The sequence below is a fragment of the Pomacea canaliculata genome, linkage group LG9 (genome assembly GCF_003073045.1).
Source record: "Pomacea canaliculata isolate SZHN2017 linkage group LG9, ASM307304v1, whole genome shotgun sequence".
NCBI lineage: Eukaryota > Metazoa > Mollusca > Gastropoda > Architaenioglossa > Ampullariidae > Pomacea > Pomacea canaliculata.
Genome location: NC_037598.1, coordinates 18,380,409 through 18,394,631, shown reverse-complemented (window position 1 = coordinate 18,394,631; position 14,223 = coordinate 18,380,409). Strand labels below are relative to the sequence as shown.

At 38.6% G+C, this 14,223-nt stretch overlaps 3 protein-coding genes and 1 long non-coding RNA gene across 6 annotated transcripts; 1 reads left to right on the top strand and 3 right to left on the bottom strand.

Moving 5' to 3' along the window:
- Positions 1–110: 110 nt before the first annotated feature.
- Positions 111–2,712, bottom strand: LOC112572794. Of its 2 annotated transcripts, none has more exons than XM_025252682.1 (5): positions 2,585–2,712; positions 1,665–1,812; positions 1,093–1,243; positions 783–829; positions 111–490 (listed from the first exon to the last, which is right to left on the bottom strand). In XM_025252682.1, the coding sequence occupies exons 2-5, from the start codon at positions 1,806–1,808 to the stop codon at positions 452–454; spliced, it is 381 nt and encodes a 126-aa protein (XP_025108467.1). In that variant the 5' UTR covers positions 1,809–1,812; positions 2,585–2,712; the 3' UTR covers positions 111–451. The 2 variants fall into 2 exon arrangements, with proteins under 2 accessions (XP_025108467.1, XP_025108468.1); XM_025252683.1 differs by lacking the exon at positions 2,585–2,712 and adding an exon at positions 2,496–2,580.
- A 1,725-nt stretch (positions 2,713–4,437) lies between these two features.
- On the top strand, positions 4,438–7,137 carry LOC112572797. Its single transcript, XR_003101070.1, has 4 exons — positions 4,438–4,622; positions 5,621–5,943; positions 6,428–6,474; positions 6,952–7,137. It is a non-coding gene; the product is annotated as an uncharacterized LOC112572797 (long non-coding RNA).
- Positions 7,138–7,978: 841 nt separating this feature from the next.
- Positions 7,979–10,586, bottom strand: LOC112572796. 2 transcript variants are annotated; one of them, XM_025252685.1, is made up of 5 exons: positions 10,372–10,586; positions 9,762–10,026; positions 9,115–9,161; positions 8,625–8,676; positions 7,979–8,164 (listed from the first exon to the last, which is right to left on the bottom strand). In XM_025252685.1, exons 1-4 carry the CDS (start codon positions 10,372–10,374, stop codon positions 8,632–8,634), a joined length of 360 nt encoding a protein of 119 aa, XP_025108470.1. In that variant the 5' UTR covers positions 10,375–10,586; the 3' UTR covers positions 7,979–8,164; positions 8,625–8,631. The 2 variants fall into 2 exon arrangements, with proteins under 2 accessions (XP_025108470.1, XP_025108469.1); XM_025252684.1 differs by having other exon boundaries at positions 8,614–8,676; positions 10,372–10,574.
- A 1,657-nt stretch (positions 10,587–12,243) lies between these two features.
- On the bottom strand, positions 12,244–14,223 carry LOC112572138. The gene is made up of 4 exons (XM_025251692.1): positions 14,052–14,223; positions 13,232–13,478; positions 12,765–12,811; positions 12,244–12,378 (listed from the first exon to the last, which is right to left on the bottom strand). The coding sequence occupies exons 1-4, from the start codon at positions 14,052–14,054 to the stop codon at positions 12,343–12,345; spliced, it is 333 nt and encodes a 110-aa protein (XP_025107477.1). The 5' UTR covers positions 14,055–14,223; the 3' UTR covers positions 12,244–12,342.

The window sequence follows — 14,223 nt, the reverse complement described above, 5'->3', positions numbered from 1 at the left end:
TTGTTATTACCCCCTTGAAACGGGCCGATGACTTATTCAATAAAGTAATTTTGTATCGTTTTGCGCGTGCAATTTTTTCTTAACTGAAAATTAAAATTAATTCAATGAGAAACATTATATGCAAACGTTTATTTCCTTACAAACATGTCATACACATTGAGTACAGAATTCACAAGTTCGAAACGAGTACATTGTGGGTGTAACGGTGGGCGTCTCTACAACATGCAAACAAGGACATTTGTTATTTGTTGGTACTCGCGGTCTGTCAGTAAATTACGAGTAGCGAGACGAACAACAGACTACAGTCGACAAAAAGGTAAGCAGCATTCACAAAAAGCAATGTTCCTCTGCCCTAACGGTACTAACGGTGGGGAGGAGAAAACGAATCCACGTGACGTCAGTTCCGCTACTGACAGCGGCATCGACTTCCGGCTGCTTTCTCAACTCGTCCTCAGCGCCCCGCGGTGGCTTTGTCTTCTGCGTCGAGGCTCTGATGCAAGTAAAAGCAGTAGTTAACGACTCCTTGACAGTTTCAGTTCTGGCTTTCTTTTAGGCTATACGATCGTTGATGGCTGCAACTTATTATTTGTGCTCTTTTGAATGAAGAATCAAGACCTCTATATTGATCGACTGACAAGCTCAACATTTTTCGCAATCCATCAGTCACACTTAGAGCCGTTAATATTAAATAGTCTCTGTAAGCGTTTTAAACATATCTAGAAATGTATTCCTTTTTAATGGCGCAAAAATGTTGATGAAGATGCGGTGTCTTTTTAACTTACCTTGATTAAAAACTCGATGAATCGGTGGGAAAAGTTTTCTGGAAGGGCTATATTAGAAAAGAACCCAAATCATCATTACCTACATCATCATCATCTGTGCCAGCAACACGAATATTAACATAAACAGCTGGAGTAGCAACAGTAATGAAAGTCGGGTAAAATAACACCGTCTCTCTCTCAAAGACATACTTTCTCTCCCTCTCATCCCTCTCCAATCTTTTGTACAAAAAGACTTTAATTTCGTGGACCAGCCCTGCCCCTACCCTTTCTCACGCATTCCCCGTGCCCTGCCCCTCCGCCGATGACGCACCGTCTAGGAAGTTGAGCAGAAGCCTGTAGCCCAGGCGGTCAAGGATGTAGCGCAGCTGTCGTGTCTCAGCTGCAGCCAGTAGCTCGAAGGGAAGGAGGTCGTATGCCTTGGCCAGGTTGTCCAGCACCCCCAGGTTGATAATATCTCGGATCTGGTGTCGTGAGCAATGTAGGGAAAAAAGTTCACAGTGCCCCTTTTTAATTACGGTACTTAAATTGAAAACCCAGTGATCAGTTGTAATTCTCTCAGCACAAATAAATTCTTTATGCATATAAGTGAAAGCAAATTTTCTATATTTATAAGTGTTAGAAGATTATACCGGTTTCGGGAGCATAAAAAAAATGTATAACATCTAAAGACACGAGTAAGTCTGAAGCCAAACAGCAAACAGGTTATTTGTGAGTGCGAAGAAAGCGATAAAGCTTGTTAATGTTAACGTGTTTACTGTGGTTGTTAAGAAAAGACTAATATTTATGACTGCTGTGAAAACAAGTTTTAAGAAGATTGCGAGAAAAGCAAAGAGAGAGAGAGGCAAAAGCGTTTATTTGTTTACAAGAAGGCATGTCTCCTACCAGTACGAAGAACTCTGCGTTGGTCAGGTTGACGCACTGAGTGTCACCAGCACCCGTTGACGCTGCAGTCTGTCCAGAGGTGACCACAGCAAGGGCAGCCAGGACGGCACCAGTCACAAGCGCGGTTTTCACGACAGAGTTCATGTTTCTGGAAATACACAAATATAGTTTGTTGTTTTCAACGTGTTTAACATTTTTTTTTTTTGTCTTTAAATGAAACGTACATTTTCAAGAATCAGAAGAACCATCAAATCTGGACTAAGCATGATGTGAAAACGCCATCAATACATTTCATGTAAATTAATCCTTCCTCCAAGCCAGAGCTGTGTGATGTACAAGAGCTGTGTGATGTACTACAGCTGTGTGGTGTACTACAGCTGTGAGATCGACATTTTCCTCTTCTTTTTTTTAAACGGTTACGAAATGGTGATTGTGCATATCTTGTTTGAAACTCAATATTTTAATACTTTAAAACTAACTAAATATTGTAATGTTTTGAATTAATAAGTATTCTAATATTTTACGAGCTTGTAAGTCCCAGCCTAATGTTACTGTCTTAGCTTCCATGCTATTACAACTGTCAAAGTAAGAATTATATTAGCATATTCTTTATCCTGCAGCAACTTGTAACAGTAGCAAGTGTTTACATGAATAGTTTCTAAAAAATATATAATTTAAATTCGATGTCTGGGATTACTTTAACAAATAAGTATTTAAAACCTTTTAAGGATAGAATATCACACAACTGAGTAAAGGATATATATTTTAATAATAAAACCACTTTATTTTTGTCTGCGAGTTATTACAGATTCAATAAATGAAACATGTAACCTTTGTGTTAAGTGTATTTCCGACCTCTGTACTGATTCTTTGAAAGTGATTTTGGACAGAAGAAAGTAATCTTACAATATATGACTTACCCTGTCAGCAAATGATTAAATCGGAGACCATCCAAGGGATTTATTAGAGGGCGGACATTTCATGTGTTTGACACATATAGATAACATTTGGAGCCTCTTTTGTGAAGAAAACAATAATACCATTCAATATATTTTAAAGAGATTTGGTTTGACCCTGTAGTCGTGACTAATAGCTCAAACATCGTCCAGGAGAATGACAAAAAATTGCTTCATTCCATATTTAGCAATTATCTGGGTCATAACAAACTACCTTTCTTCAGCCACTGAAGTTCTAGAACAGTGTAGTTTTATCAGAGGGTCATCAAAATATGTCAGACCTAGCTCTTCTACCTCAAACCAGATGTTCACTATGTTCCTGTTCCCGTGTCTTGCAGGGCATTATTTTACTGATGTTGCGGTCTCAAGCATTTTTAGAAATAAAGGTCTAAAAGGTTTTAGGACAACGAAATAGAAAATAGGTTTAAGGCGATAACATTATCAGCGACTTGCACTTTCACTGTGAAACGTGACCGTAGAGCTGACACATTTACACAATATTCTGTTTTAGAGACAGTGTGGTTCTGTTTCAAATCGTCATGTCAAGAAAAATGCAATCCTGAAAAGTAAAAAACAAAACAAACACAAAAACAAAACAAGTCTACTAATTTTTGTCATTATATTACTACATTGCTTTTCATTTCTTCCAGCATTCAATGGGACTAGTAGATACTGTCGCCGACTTGGAGAATGAGAATTTCATTTTCCTTTCTAAGAATAGCGTCTAGTGTTCTACATTCGAAACCTGGTTGTTCAAATTATTTTGTCATTGTTAATTAATAATTACAATATTTTCATTATAAAAAATTTCAGACAAAATTGTAACAAACACACTCCCACGGAAAGGAAAAGATATCTCTTTTTTTCTTAATAGTAGCGGTTGCATGCAGTTCCTCAGCTATAAATGAATATATTTACATGCATTTTTCATTGTGAGAATTAAGAAGTAAAAGTTGACTGTCTTACTACTGACAATACACTCTGGCTTTTTGTGTTGAACTTGAGATTACAAAAATTTGCAAAAATTAGTATCATCTATCCAACTTAAATAATTTTTTTTATTAGTCTCGACATGTATATCAGACACAATCTCTCTTTCTCGTTGTCTCTCTCTTTCACTCTCTCTCTCTCTCACACACACACACAGCGACAAAATTTTGCATGTGCTAATGAAGCAGATACAATGTGAGGAGAAGATCCCATTTAACATTGCATCATTCTCATCAGTTTGCAACCCATGATGAGTTTTGACAGCTGAGATACAGGAAGGTGCCTCTGCACATTTTCTAGGCAGGATCTGGTCATCCATCCATACAGATGATGAGGAGGGCGATTTGCTCGGCTGTCAGGATTTTTTCCCCTTACGGCATAATTATTTAATCTTATATACACTTTTCCTCCATTTAATACTTTGCAACTATTATTTAAAATATTTAGTCAAACGTTTAACTATTTTACATAAATATTAAAGACCTCAGATGTGTAGCAATCTTTTGGATAAATGCACACAGTCTTTCCGCTAAAGTCATATCTTGTGACAACCTGATGACTTTCTCTCTTTAAAGTTTGGACACCATCGAGTTCTCAGTCTGTGTTAGTCTCCCTACAGCGTGCATAGTCACGCACACACGCTCACAACCATGCAAACGCATCCATACATACAGGCAAATGTATGTCTATTAATATTTTTAAGCACAACCACACAGACACTGATTCAACTTCAGCAAATGTCCTTTCAACTATGAACTAGACCTCGGCGATAAGAAGCCAGCGAATGGTCTGTCCTTTGTCCACGGATTTTCTTTCCTAATTTGGCATGCATGGACAGCTATCTCACATTCAACCTTGTTTTATTTGAGCTAGTCTATGAGAATTTCTCAGCGACACTAATAAAATCACAAGTGACCCAAGTGTCTTTATAAACTGCGGACTTTTTGACGACCTCTGGGCTAAAGAACAAACCCACTTTCTCACCGCCATACTGCAGGTCTTCCTTTCCAAGGTTTGAACCTCTCTGTACATCTATATACTGTAGCTCGTACTGATTTTGTTTAAACTTTAAAAAGGTAATTCCTAAGTGAAGAGTACAAGCACTAGACAGTATGAAGGTAGTATTTTTTTGGAAACATAAAGACTCAAATTAAAAAGCAGCACAGATTATGACGTGTTAAAAAAATAATAAAAGAAAATTAATTTCCGTGAAAATGCTTATTTTGAGATATTTATATTTTTCTTATTATGGCGCTAGGTCGTTATAAATACAATGAAACATCTTATGTCCAGAATCGTATATGAATCGATGTAAATATACAAACAGCACATAAACATTTTTTCAATAAACTTATATAGTGCACACACAAATATATATAATTTATATAGTCTTATAATGAAGATGGTGCAATTATCAGTCTAACACACACGCATACATATTGAAAACTGATTAGTCACGGTGATTTATGCTACAAAAGTGTGTAAACATGTAAGCGTCGATTCTTTGTTGTTGACAGGCTTGTGAATAAGATACATCCTTCTTCAAGATCTTTATATTTATGTATTGCGAATTAATCGAAAAGGAGATCCACCCGGTAACAGTTGGCACGGAGGTTAGACGTGGAGTGGCAGGACTGAGGCTGCTGCTGGCAATGAGGACTTCAAATACTGTGAATGTAGAAAACTCAAAGTGAACTTCGAATACTTAGTGTAAACAGTAACCACTCCAATATTTAATCTGTATTCCAGCTAGCATTTAAATGAGATTTCGATGGTGCTTATGCCTGTGTCGGACTTGTTTGTCCATGAGACAGTAGACATGCATGTGTAGAGGAGGAACTGTGCTGCTGCATGAGAACGACAGTGTAGGTAGGTTTTGTAAAATGCGGCGTTTGACTTCGGTTTGAAAACATAAGTTCTCTGTTAATAACGATGATAATGGTTATTATTGTAAATCGATATTTTCAATTTTTTGTAGCGATGTCAACTTGTTCTCCATTCTGCTTGCAGTTTTAGTCAAACGCAATGGTCACCAAGATCAGCATGTCTGATTGTCTCATCTGTTTCCTGGCCGTCGTTGTACCCCTGTTGTTATCATCGCCGGTGGAAGCTCAGATTGTTCGTCCTCCAGCTACTGATTGTGCCAACGTCACAGCACCCAACGGCGGCGACTTCTGTCTCTTCTACAGGACATGGAGGCGCTTGGCATCATCAACAAACTCGATGCATCTCTGCGCGTCTTCCCTTACGAAGTCCTGACTGCCGCCGAGACCGGAACTTGAACACCTTCCTGGGGAAGCTGGGCTACCTGCGCGTGCTCATCATTTTAGACGGTATGTCGGTTGTCCTCTGTGGGTCTCTTCTTCATCGGAAGCCATCACACCACAGGTAGTCGGCGTGGGTCAGGTGCACAGTGTCGCTTGATTGGCAGCAGTCAGCTAAAGTTATTTCTGAGGAGTTTAACTTGTAGATTAATTTCTTGAAATTGTAAAGATTTTAAAAATAATCTTACTTTCTGATTACAATATGATATTCTTGTAAATTATTAGTGTTACTCTCTTGTACAGTAAAGACAAAGCCCAGTTTTCTTATCATCATCCTCACTTGCCAATTAGTTGTACTACAACTTGTACAACTACTCAATGTATAGAATTTATTTATTCTGTTTTTATCTTTGTCTTCTTTCTTCGTGTAACTTAACATTTTATTTGTTGTCATTGATTGGAGGCAATTTGTACACGTATGTGAAGCCATGTGAGTGTATGACCATGCTTATTGGCGGGTGAAAGGTTATCTCATTTGTCCTCTGTGTTTCAGCTTTGACAGAAGAATACTCACGAAGATTCACTAGCTTTCTTGTTGGGGTGAGTATCTGTTAGTTACATTTCTTTCACACAAAGACTGAAGGCTGGTGATGTGATTGCTTATATGGTTGATCTTAGCCATCTGCTTACATGACTTCTAAATCTTTCACGTGGGTTCACAACTACATTTTGAATGACTGGCTAGGACCAATGACATCTTTATTTACGGCAGTAACAGATTCAGCAAAAGTTATAATTTTTTACGTCTATTCCCTTGATCCTAAGTAGAAGAAACTGAAACACTTCATTACTGCAAAACAAAAGTATTAAAATCACAATGGGGAAAAAATCTGCACCTGTATTTTTTAAAAAACTACTAGCAAATATGAAATGACATTTGAAAAATACATATGAATATATTGAAATGTGAAAATGTAGGTCTAAGATCAATGTAGTGAAAATTCTATGCATTTACTTATTTACTATATTTGTATTTATTTAAATATATATTGATGTATGCATATTCGTCTTTTTCAGGCTCTTGATTACGAAGATTGTCAAAAATCCAGTTAACTTAGGTATTCTTAATGAGGAGCACCCTTTCTGTGTGCACGTTTAAAAATTAAAGCCTGGAAATTGTTTGTATTTGTTTTTCCAAGTAAACAATCCCACGTGATGTTTCTTGATATTCTTAACTTCAGCTAATAAATATTTTTAAATGTCTGTGCCCTTTTGTCATACTTTGTTTAGAATCCATTGTGGACGAATGTTCAGTGTGTCCCAGCTCTGAAAGAATGATGACCTTAGTCAAAGTGAAATTATACTCTTCTGCACGTGCATTAATTATAATTACTGGCCTTTAATTTACAAATCCGCCTGTGCACATTCGTTAGTCTGTTAAAGGTCAACAAAAAAACTTGTGAAGTGACCGGGCTTACCTCATTAGAAGACATGTCTTAAAATTTAGTTAAATATTAACACTCAGCATCACTCACCGAAAAAATAAAGGAAGGATAATTAATTATATCAGGGTTAATGGAGTAATAATTAGTTAAAGTAATTATGCTGACGTGTTTTCGTTGTCAAGGTTACAACCCATGGAAGAGATGGGATCATATGATGAATAGGCCTATCAGTGTACATGTGTGACGAGAAGAATTAAACATCTTTCTCTGTGTGATGTTTGTAGGCTGCATCTTGAGAATGCTACTGACTCAGGTTTGGTAAAATAATTCTCATACTTCACACACACACACACACACACAAGCACAAACACAAGCACACACCTACACACATGTGTATATAAATATACATAATATAAACATGTACACACACAAAACACACACACGCACACAAAGAGAAAAAAGTTTAGGGCGTAAGAGAATGTGCGAGCGATAGAGAGAGAGAGAGAGAAAGAATGAAGGAGAAAGAGATATAGGAAGATAGAGAGAGAAGAACAGAAGCAGAAAGAGAGAAGAACATTTGATGTATTGAAGAAGGGAGAAAATATGATTCTGTGAAATCAACAAAATGTGGACATTCCCTCTCTCTACACAAGACCTAGTAATGTATTGTAAATTTATTTCAAGAAAATAAATGCACACATGTGCGCGTGTAGGACATGTCTTTAATGGGTAGGACAGGAAACTCGATGGATGAGGGAACAGTTGTTAGGACAGACGACAGACGCCACCAGTAAACTTGCTCATCCTTTCATGTTTGTTTTCCTCAAGCTGCGCCAAGAAACAATCTGAAAAACAAAACAATTTGCATATGCAGCTGCGACCTTCAAAAACAACGAGGGGCGTTTCCCAATCTTTTTTTTCGATAGACGAACATTTCGATTCAGTGCTCCGATGCAGCCCGTGATGGTAACTCTTGTTTCTAATTGGTATCTGCTCTATTTTTTCCTTTTTGCTTTTTTTGCGGTGAAGTCTGTCCTGGATATAAAAAAGGTTGGGCATCACTGATCAAGAGCATTAACTGTGTCACGTGACGGCAGTCATGAAGAAAACACCTTAATAAAATACACACTGACTCTTTGAGGACGAGGTCGGAAACACGCATGACTGTTTTTTAAAACTGTACAAAAATCCCAAAATCCCTATCTTCTTCCCTACCTTGATCGATCTATCCATCTATCCAAATCTATAAAAAGCATGAATAAATATTTATTTATTAATTATATGAATAAATCACCTTTGAACTACCTTCACTTTATTTGCCAGTAGAAGTCTTGGCACAGCCTTCTGAGTCAAGGTGCTGTAGAAAAGACGATGAGTTCATTGACTGATTACTTTATACTGAGTTTGACTATCTTAGTATAAGTAGTTGCAAAATTAAAATAACAATAAGAAAAATAAGATTTTAAACCTTTTACTGCCCAGTTGTGACGGCAGACCATAAAACTATTTTCTGAATAAAATGTCATAGGAAGTCTAACACAGTAGCACACAGATTCGAGCTGTTAAAACAAATGTTCGACCAAGGTGGTGCACGAGCCTTGTATTTAATTCAAGTCAAAGACCTCAATAGTGGAATCGTGAATTACTATCATCGATGAAGAACAAACTCAACAGTGTTTTGTTTGCCAGTAATTGTTCAAAATGTTTCTTCCAGATGCGTGATGACCAAAAGAGAAGAGGGAGGGAAGAGTAGAACACATAGAGGTAGACAATAAGAGTTGTGATACGTTCTTACCGACACAAGGTACTTCGTGAACTCGTGAGAAAACTGGTCTGTCAGTCCTGTTAGAAAGGCGAGGAATTTGAGAAAAATATTGACTTCATAAGGCACAAAGTGTTTGGGGTTTGTTTGGTTTTTTGTTGTTGTTTTTTTTTGAGGGGGAAGGCTGGACAATTGTTTTTATCTGTTCTGGAGGACTACACACAAGTTCTATGTGTGTGCGCATGTGCGTGTGCTTATGTGTATGAGAAGACTCAATGTTTTTTGCAGGATTTATTATTGTTAATACTAGTATTTAGAGGTTAGCAATGTTTTATTAGCAATGTAATTATATTAATTGTATAGAAATATTAATTGGATATGTAAAATAATGTAACATGGTTTACGAGACCATTACGGCATTGCACCTTTTCCTCCCACCATGAAAAAAGAGATCACGTGATGTACTCCAAGTGATACTTCTTGTGCCATTCAGTTTGACTTTTTTTTTTGGGGGGGGGGGAAGGGGTTTGGGGGGGATGATGAACTAGAACTCTATGACTGTTATCTAAAATAATTGATTCTAACATGTTATGGAAACGGTTGATAACTACTAGTAATTCAGCTATTTAAATTGTTAAAACTGTTTGTCTGGGTGGCGCGGAGGACAGGCTGTTGTTTACCGTCGAGGACTTTCAAGATGGTTTCGTAGCCAAGTTCGTCGAACATTTTGGACAGCTCCGTGTTCTCCGCCGCCGTCACGATCTCGAAGGGCAGCACGCGCAGGTTGGCGGGCAGAGCCTGGATGAGCCCCGAGTTCTCGATGTCGCGCAGCAGCTGGTTGAAGCCCACGGTGTCGGCGGAGCTGCTGCAGGGGGCGACGGTCGACTGTGCACGTGCAACGGCAGCGATGCCGAGGGCGAGGACTGTGAGCAGACAGATGGTCTTCTGCGCATGCCCAGAACAGGTGAGGTCAGACACGATCATTCACGAGCATTATCATTGACAGACACGATCGCTCCATCATGGGGATGAACACAATGAAGACAAGATCGATTCCTCTATACTACACTCTCACAAACTGGGATTTTATCATTTGAAGTAGGGAGGTTGGTTGTTTGCTCGTTTGGGTATTTTTTTTTCTTGCTTGATTTTTTTACAACATTTTATTATGTAATTATACAGAAGATGAACACTTTATTTAAAAAGAAAGAAAACATATCTTTGTTTGCAAACCTTGTGAACTCAAACCGTGGCTTTAAGAAATGGCAAATGTAACACTTATCTACTTACCATTTTTCTTTTCCTTAACTGTTTCTCTCACAGCTGCAGTATTTAACCGCCTGCTCTAACGACACTAGAAATTTGAAGTAAGTCACCTTGATTATAAGGTGAGCCGGCCTTTTACCAACCGTAAGTGACAATTTCTTTCACATGGATTGACTTCACTACCCCACCCTACTCCCCCTCAATACCTCATCCACCCTTTGTTCGGAAAAGGTTGCACCTGTAGTGTAGTGATAAGCAACAAGACTTTCCGTAAAGATAAGGTTGGGGTTTGTGTGGTATGCTAACCGTCACACAGATTGGAGCTTTTTATATCCCACCTTATCTGTGAGATAACACCTGGCACCTTTCATTCAACAGATGGATCCGTTATTGGGGTCAGAATCTCAAAGAGCGATGTGAGTGAGTAAATGAGTGAGTGCTCCGAGTGCTTGCACACCTGAACATTTATAATTGCTGCGAGTTGCTTTACACCTCGACGTACGATCTCTAGGTTCAAGCTTAGGTTCATGTGGGTTCATGCTCGGGTTCATGTGGGTTTAAGCTCAGGTTCATGTCGGGTTCATGCTCGGGTTCATGTGGGTTCATGCTCGGGTTCATGTGGGTTCATGCTCGGGTTCATGTGGGTTCATATCAGCGGTATCTGACCATTGTTTCTGGCCTGACATTGCATAGACTTCTCAGGATGGCCTGAGTCGCAAAACTCGGTCATGCACTTTCTCACATGACCTTTTGACCCACATCGCTAATGATCATCCCACTCAAGGACTCGAATGAACTAAGGTCAGATAGCGGGCTTTTGTACTTCTAACAGTATTTGAAGAAAAAAATCATCTTCTACCGTCGTTGTTGTGTTACTGTTACCCTCTACATTACCCTCTCCCCTCCTCAATGTTCAACTTCTGTCTGATGAATTTCCTAGCAGCGGGTAGAGAAGCTTGTTCTTCAAAATATTTTAATTTCCTTTAAAAAATACAAGGACGTGCATTTGGGGGAAGGGATGGTGTCTTCATAGTCATGGTCTGCCCTGAGCTTTCTACATTTCTACTTTGTAATCCCACTTTTGTGGGATTTTATTTTTCATTTTATTTCCAAAACAACTATTGTGCTCTGAATAAAATTGTAAGAGAAAAATTCCCTACCACTGGTAATGCAAGTGAAGGCGGCTTCACATAAAAACATAGACGAGATTTTTACAGAAGTGCATTCTAAACCAGCTGAAAATGAAAGAATGTTTACGAAATGGAGTGTAATCAGTCATTGAGGTCTGACATGTGGTTTTCTGGGTTGTTGTTGTTGTTGTTTTTTGTTTTTTTTTTTTTGTTTTGTTTTGTTTTTGTTTGTTTATGCTTGTGTGTTAGTTTTTTTTTAAATTTTCTAGCTTTTGTTTTGAATTTTGGTTTGGGCTTTCCATAATTAAATCAAATAGGATTCACCAGCGTATTTAAACTGAATGGTCAAGAATGAGAGGACTATTAGTCGAATGAGTGAGGGTCACTTGATTCACGTTGTAAACTCGAAACCAACAGAACTTTGTGGCATGTTAGTCTGTCTGAGTGCTTACTTCTCAGTGAATATATTGTACTTTACTGCATGGCTGTTCAGCGAAAAAATGGGGTTTACTGCATAGTTGTCATACAGAAATATGGAGCCCACTGCGTAGTTGTTAGATAAGTTCATTATTACGAGACTGGTCCAGCTGCTGCCAGGCCAGTTCTGCAGCCTGAGAGTGAGATTTGTTAATGGGTTAGAGGTAGCACATAAATATTCTGCGTAGTGCACAGGACACAGAAGTTGATAAAAAAAAAACTTCACACACTTACGCTAAAGCACGCGCACACACACGCACACGCAGGCAAACACATGCACAAGCAGAAATAGGTTAACGATGTTCTTTATTGCTGAAGTAACAAAACACACTGATGACACGGCTAATGACAAAAGAAAAGCTGATGCCTGAGGTCAGAGGTAAGTCTTTCACTGTGGAACAACGACTCCTTCGACTTCAAGAGACTGAAAAAAAGCAAAAGTTGTCGTTGAGTCGCAATAAGCTTAGCAGTACAACGATGTAGTCAGCACTTGTCGGCACCTGGCACCTCGCCGAGAAAAGTATTCAAGTGTTAGGATGTTCAGACTGTAACACCTTATACACACTCCGGTCTCATCTTAAAATATTAGACTATGTAACGAAGTATACGAGCTAAATAGAATAGGATAACATGAGTAAGTTTACACAGAAAGGTTCAATAATATGAGCAGGATTAATAATGATAAACATGGGATTTATCATCACGAAGGAGCATGCTCTCAGCACTTCAGAAAAGTAGAAAACATCGACAGACTATGAAGGGCCAGTTGCATGTCAAACTTCTCTACTCCAACAAGCCATTAACACTTACCTTGGAAAGGTAACCGATGTACAGATACACATACTTCAAAGGCAACTCTGAAAGGGAGAGTATCAGCAGTTTGTTTATGAAGTACACAAGATTTGGTTACAACAGTCACACTCTGTAATACTCTGAGAAATATCTTCCTTCTTCTTTTAACTTTGCGTCACTCTCTTACTCGGTCATTCACACATTCAGTCATCTTCTGATACTCGCACTCACATTTCTATGCAGCCACACACTCTTTCCATTCACACAAGAGGTTTCCACAGGAAGAAAGAAGTGTCCCTCACTCGCTTGGACAGGACAGCCGCTTAGTCTGTAAGTCTTTTCTAGTAAACAATGAATGAACAATATGAGGCTAATTTCTAGTTGTGACCTTTGGTCTCTGTAGTCTTTGATTTTTAATTCGAAAATTTGTTTGTTTGCTGCTGCTGTTTTTTTTTTTTTTTTTCGTTCTGAAGAACAGATTTCACCTTGAAGAAGCTGCAATGTTCTCTGCATGGTGGTTGGGTTGAGAAAGCCAGTCAGCTTGCAAGCCTCCGAAGCGGCCAGACTCTCGTATATGAAGATTTGCTGCCTCTGACTAAGGGAACCGAACTCGGGGGCATTGGTGTAGTTGAAGACGGCTTCAATCTCCACTACGTCCCGCCTACAGTTCTGACTGGCAGTCTGAGCATACACTAGAGCTACCACGGCAGCACAAGCCAGAATCCGCAACATCTGCACAGGAAGCACATCATCAACACATCAACACATCAACACATCAACACCATGCACGTTACACGACGACAGTCTGATGAGCTAAGTCTTGTCTCATGGCGACTGCACTCCTCTATAGGATCTGCTAAGCATCTCAATGTATTGAGGACGAGTTACAAGAGTTTCTGCCGGGGAACATCTTTTGTTGATCGTCTGCATTTGTTGTTTACAGCAAAGTTGTCAAAGTTGTCAAATGTGTTATACAAAAGATTTATAGATGTCTGCAGTAAACAGTCAATAGTTTAGCTATATGTTGTAGACGAAATATATCTATTAGAAAATATTACCAAAACCATTTCTTCTCATTGAAGTATTATTGTTGAAACCAATCACTAATGTCAGAAATGTAAACTTTTGAAAAATGCGACTTTCTGGTTGTTGCATAAATCCAATAAAACAATCATGCGAAAACTTCTTTAATATATCTTTGATACATGAGTATATATATATATCATGTTTAGACCTGGCTGTCGCTGTAATTTTGTTAACGAGAGCAAAAAAAAAAAAAAAAAACCGTTCTGGAAGATGGCTCACCATTGTTGTTGATCGCTCAGAAGAACAAAAAAGAAATGCTAGTTGAGGAGTTGCTGGCGTTTTATCGGAAGGCCTGCGGTAGTTGAGGAAAATGAGAATAATCTGGGCACGGCGAGTGTCCTCTCTCTCACGGTCCTGTTCTACCTGTGGAACCACCTGCAGGGATGGAAAT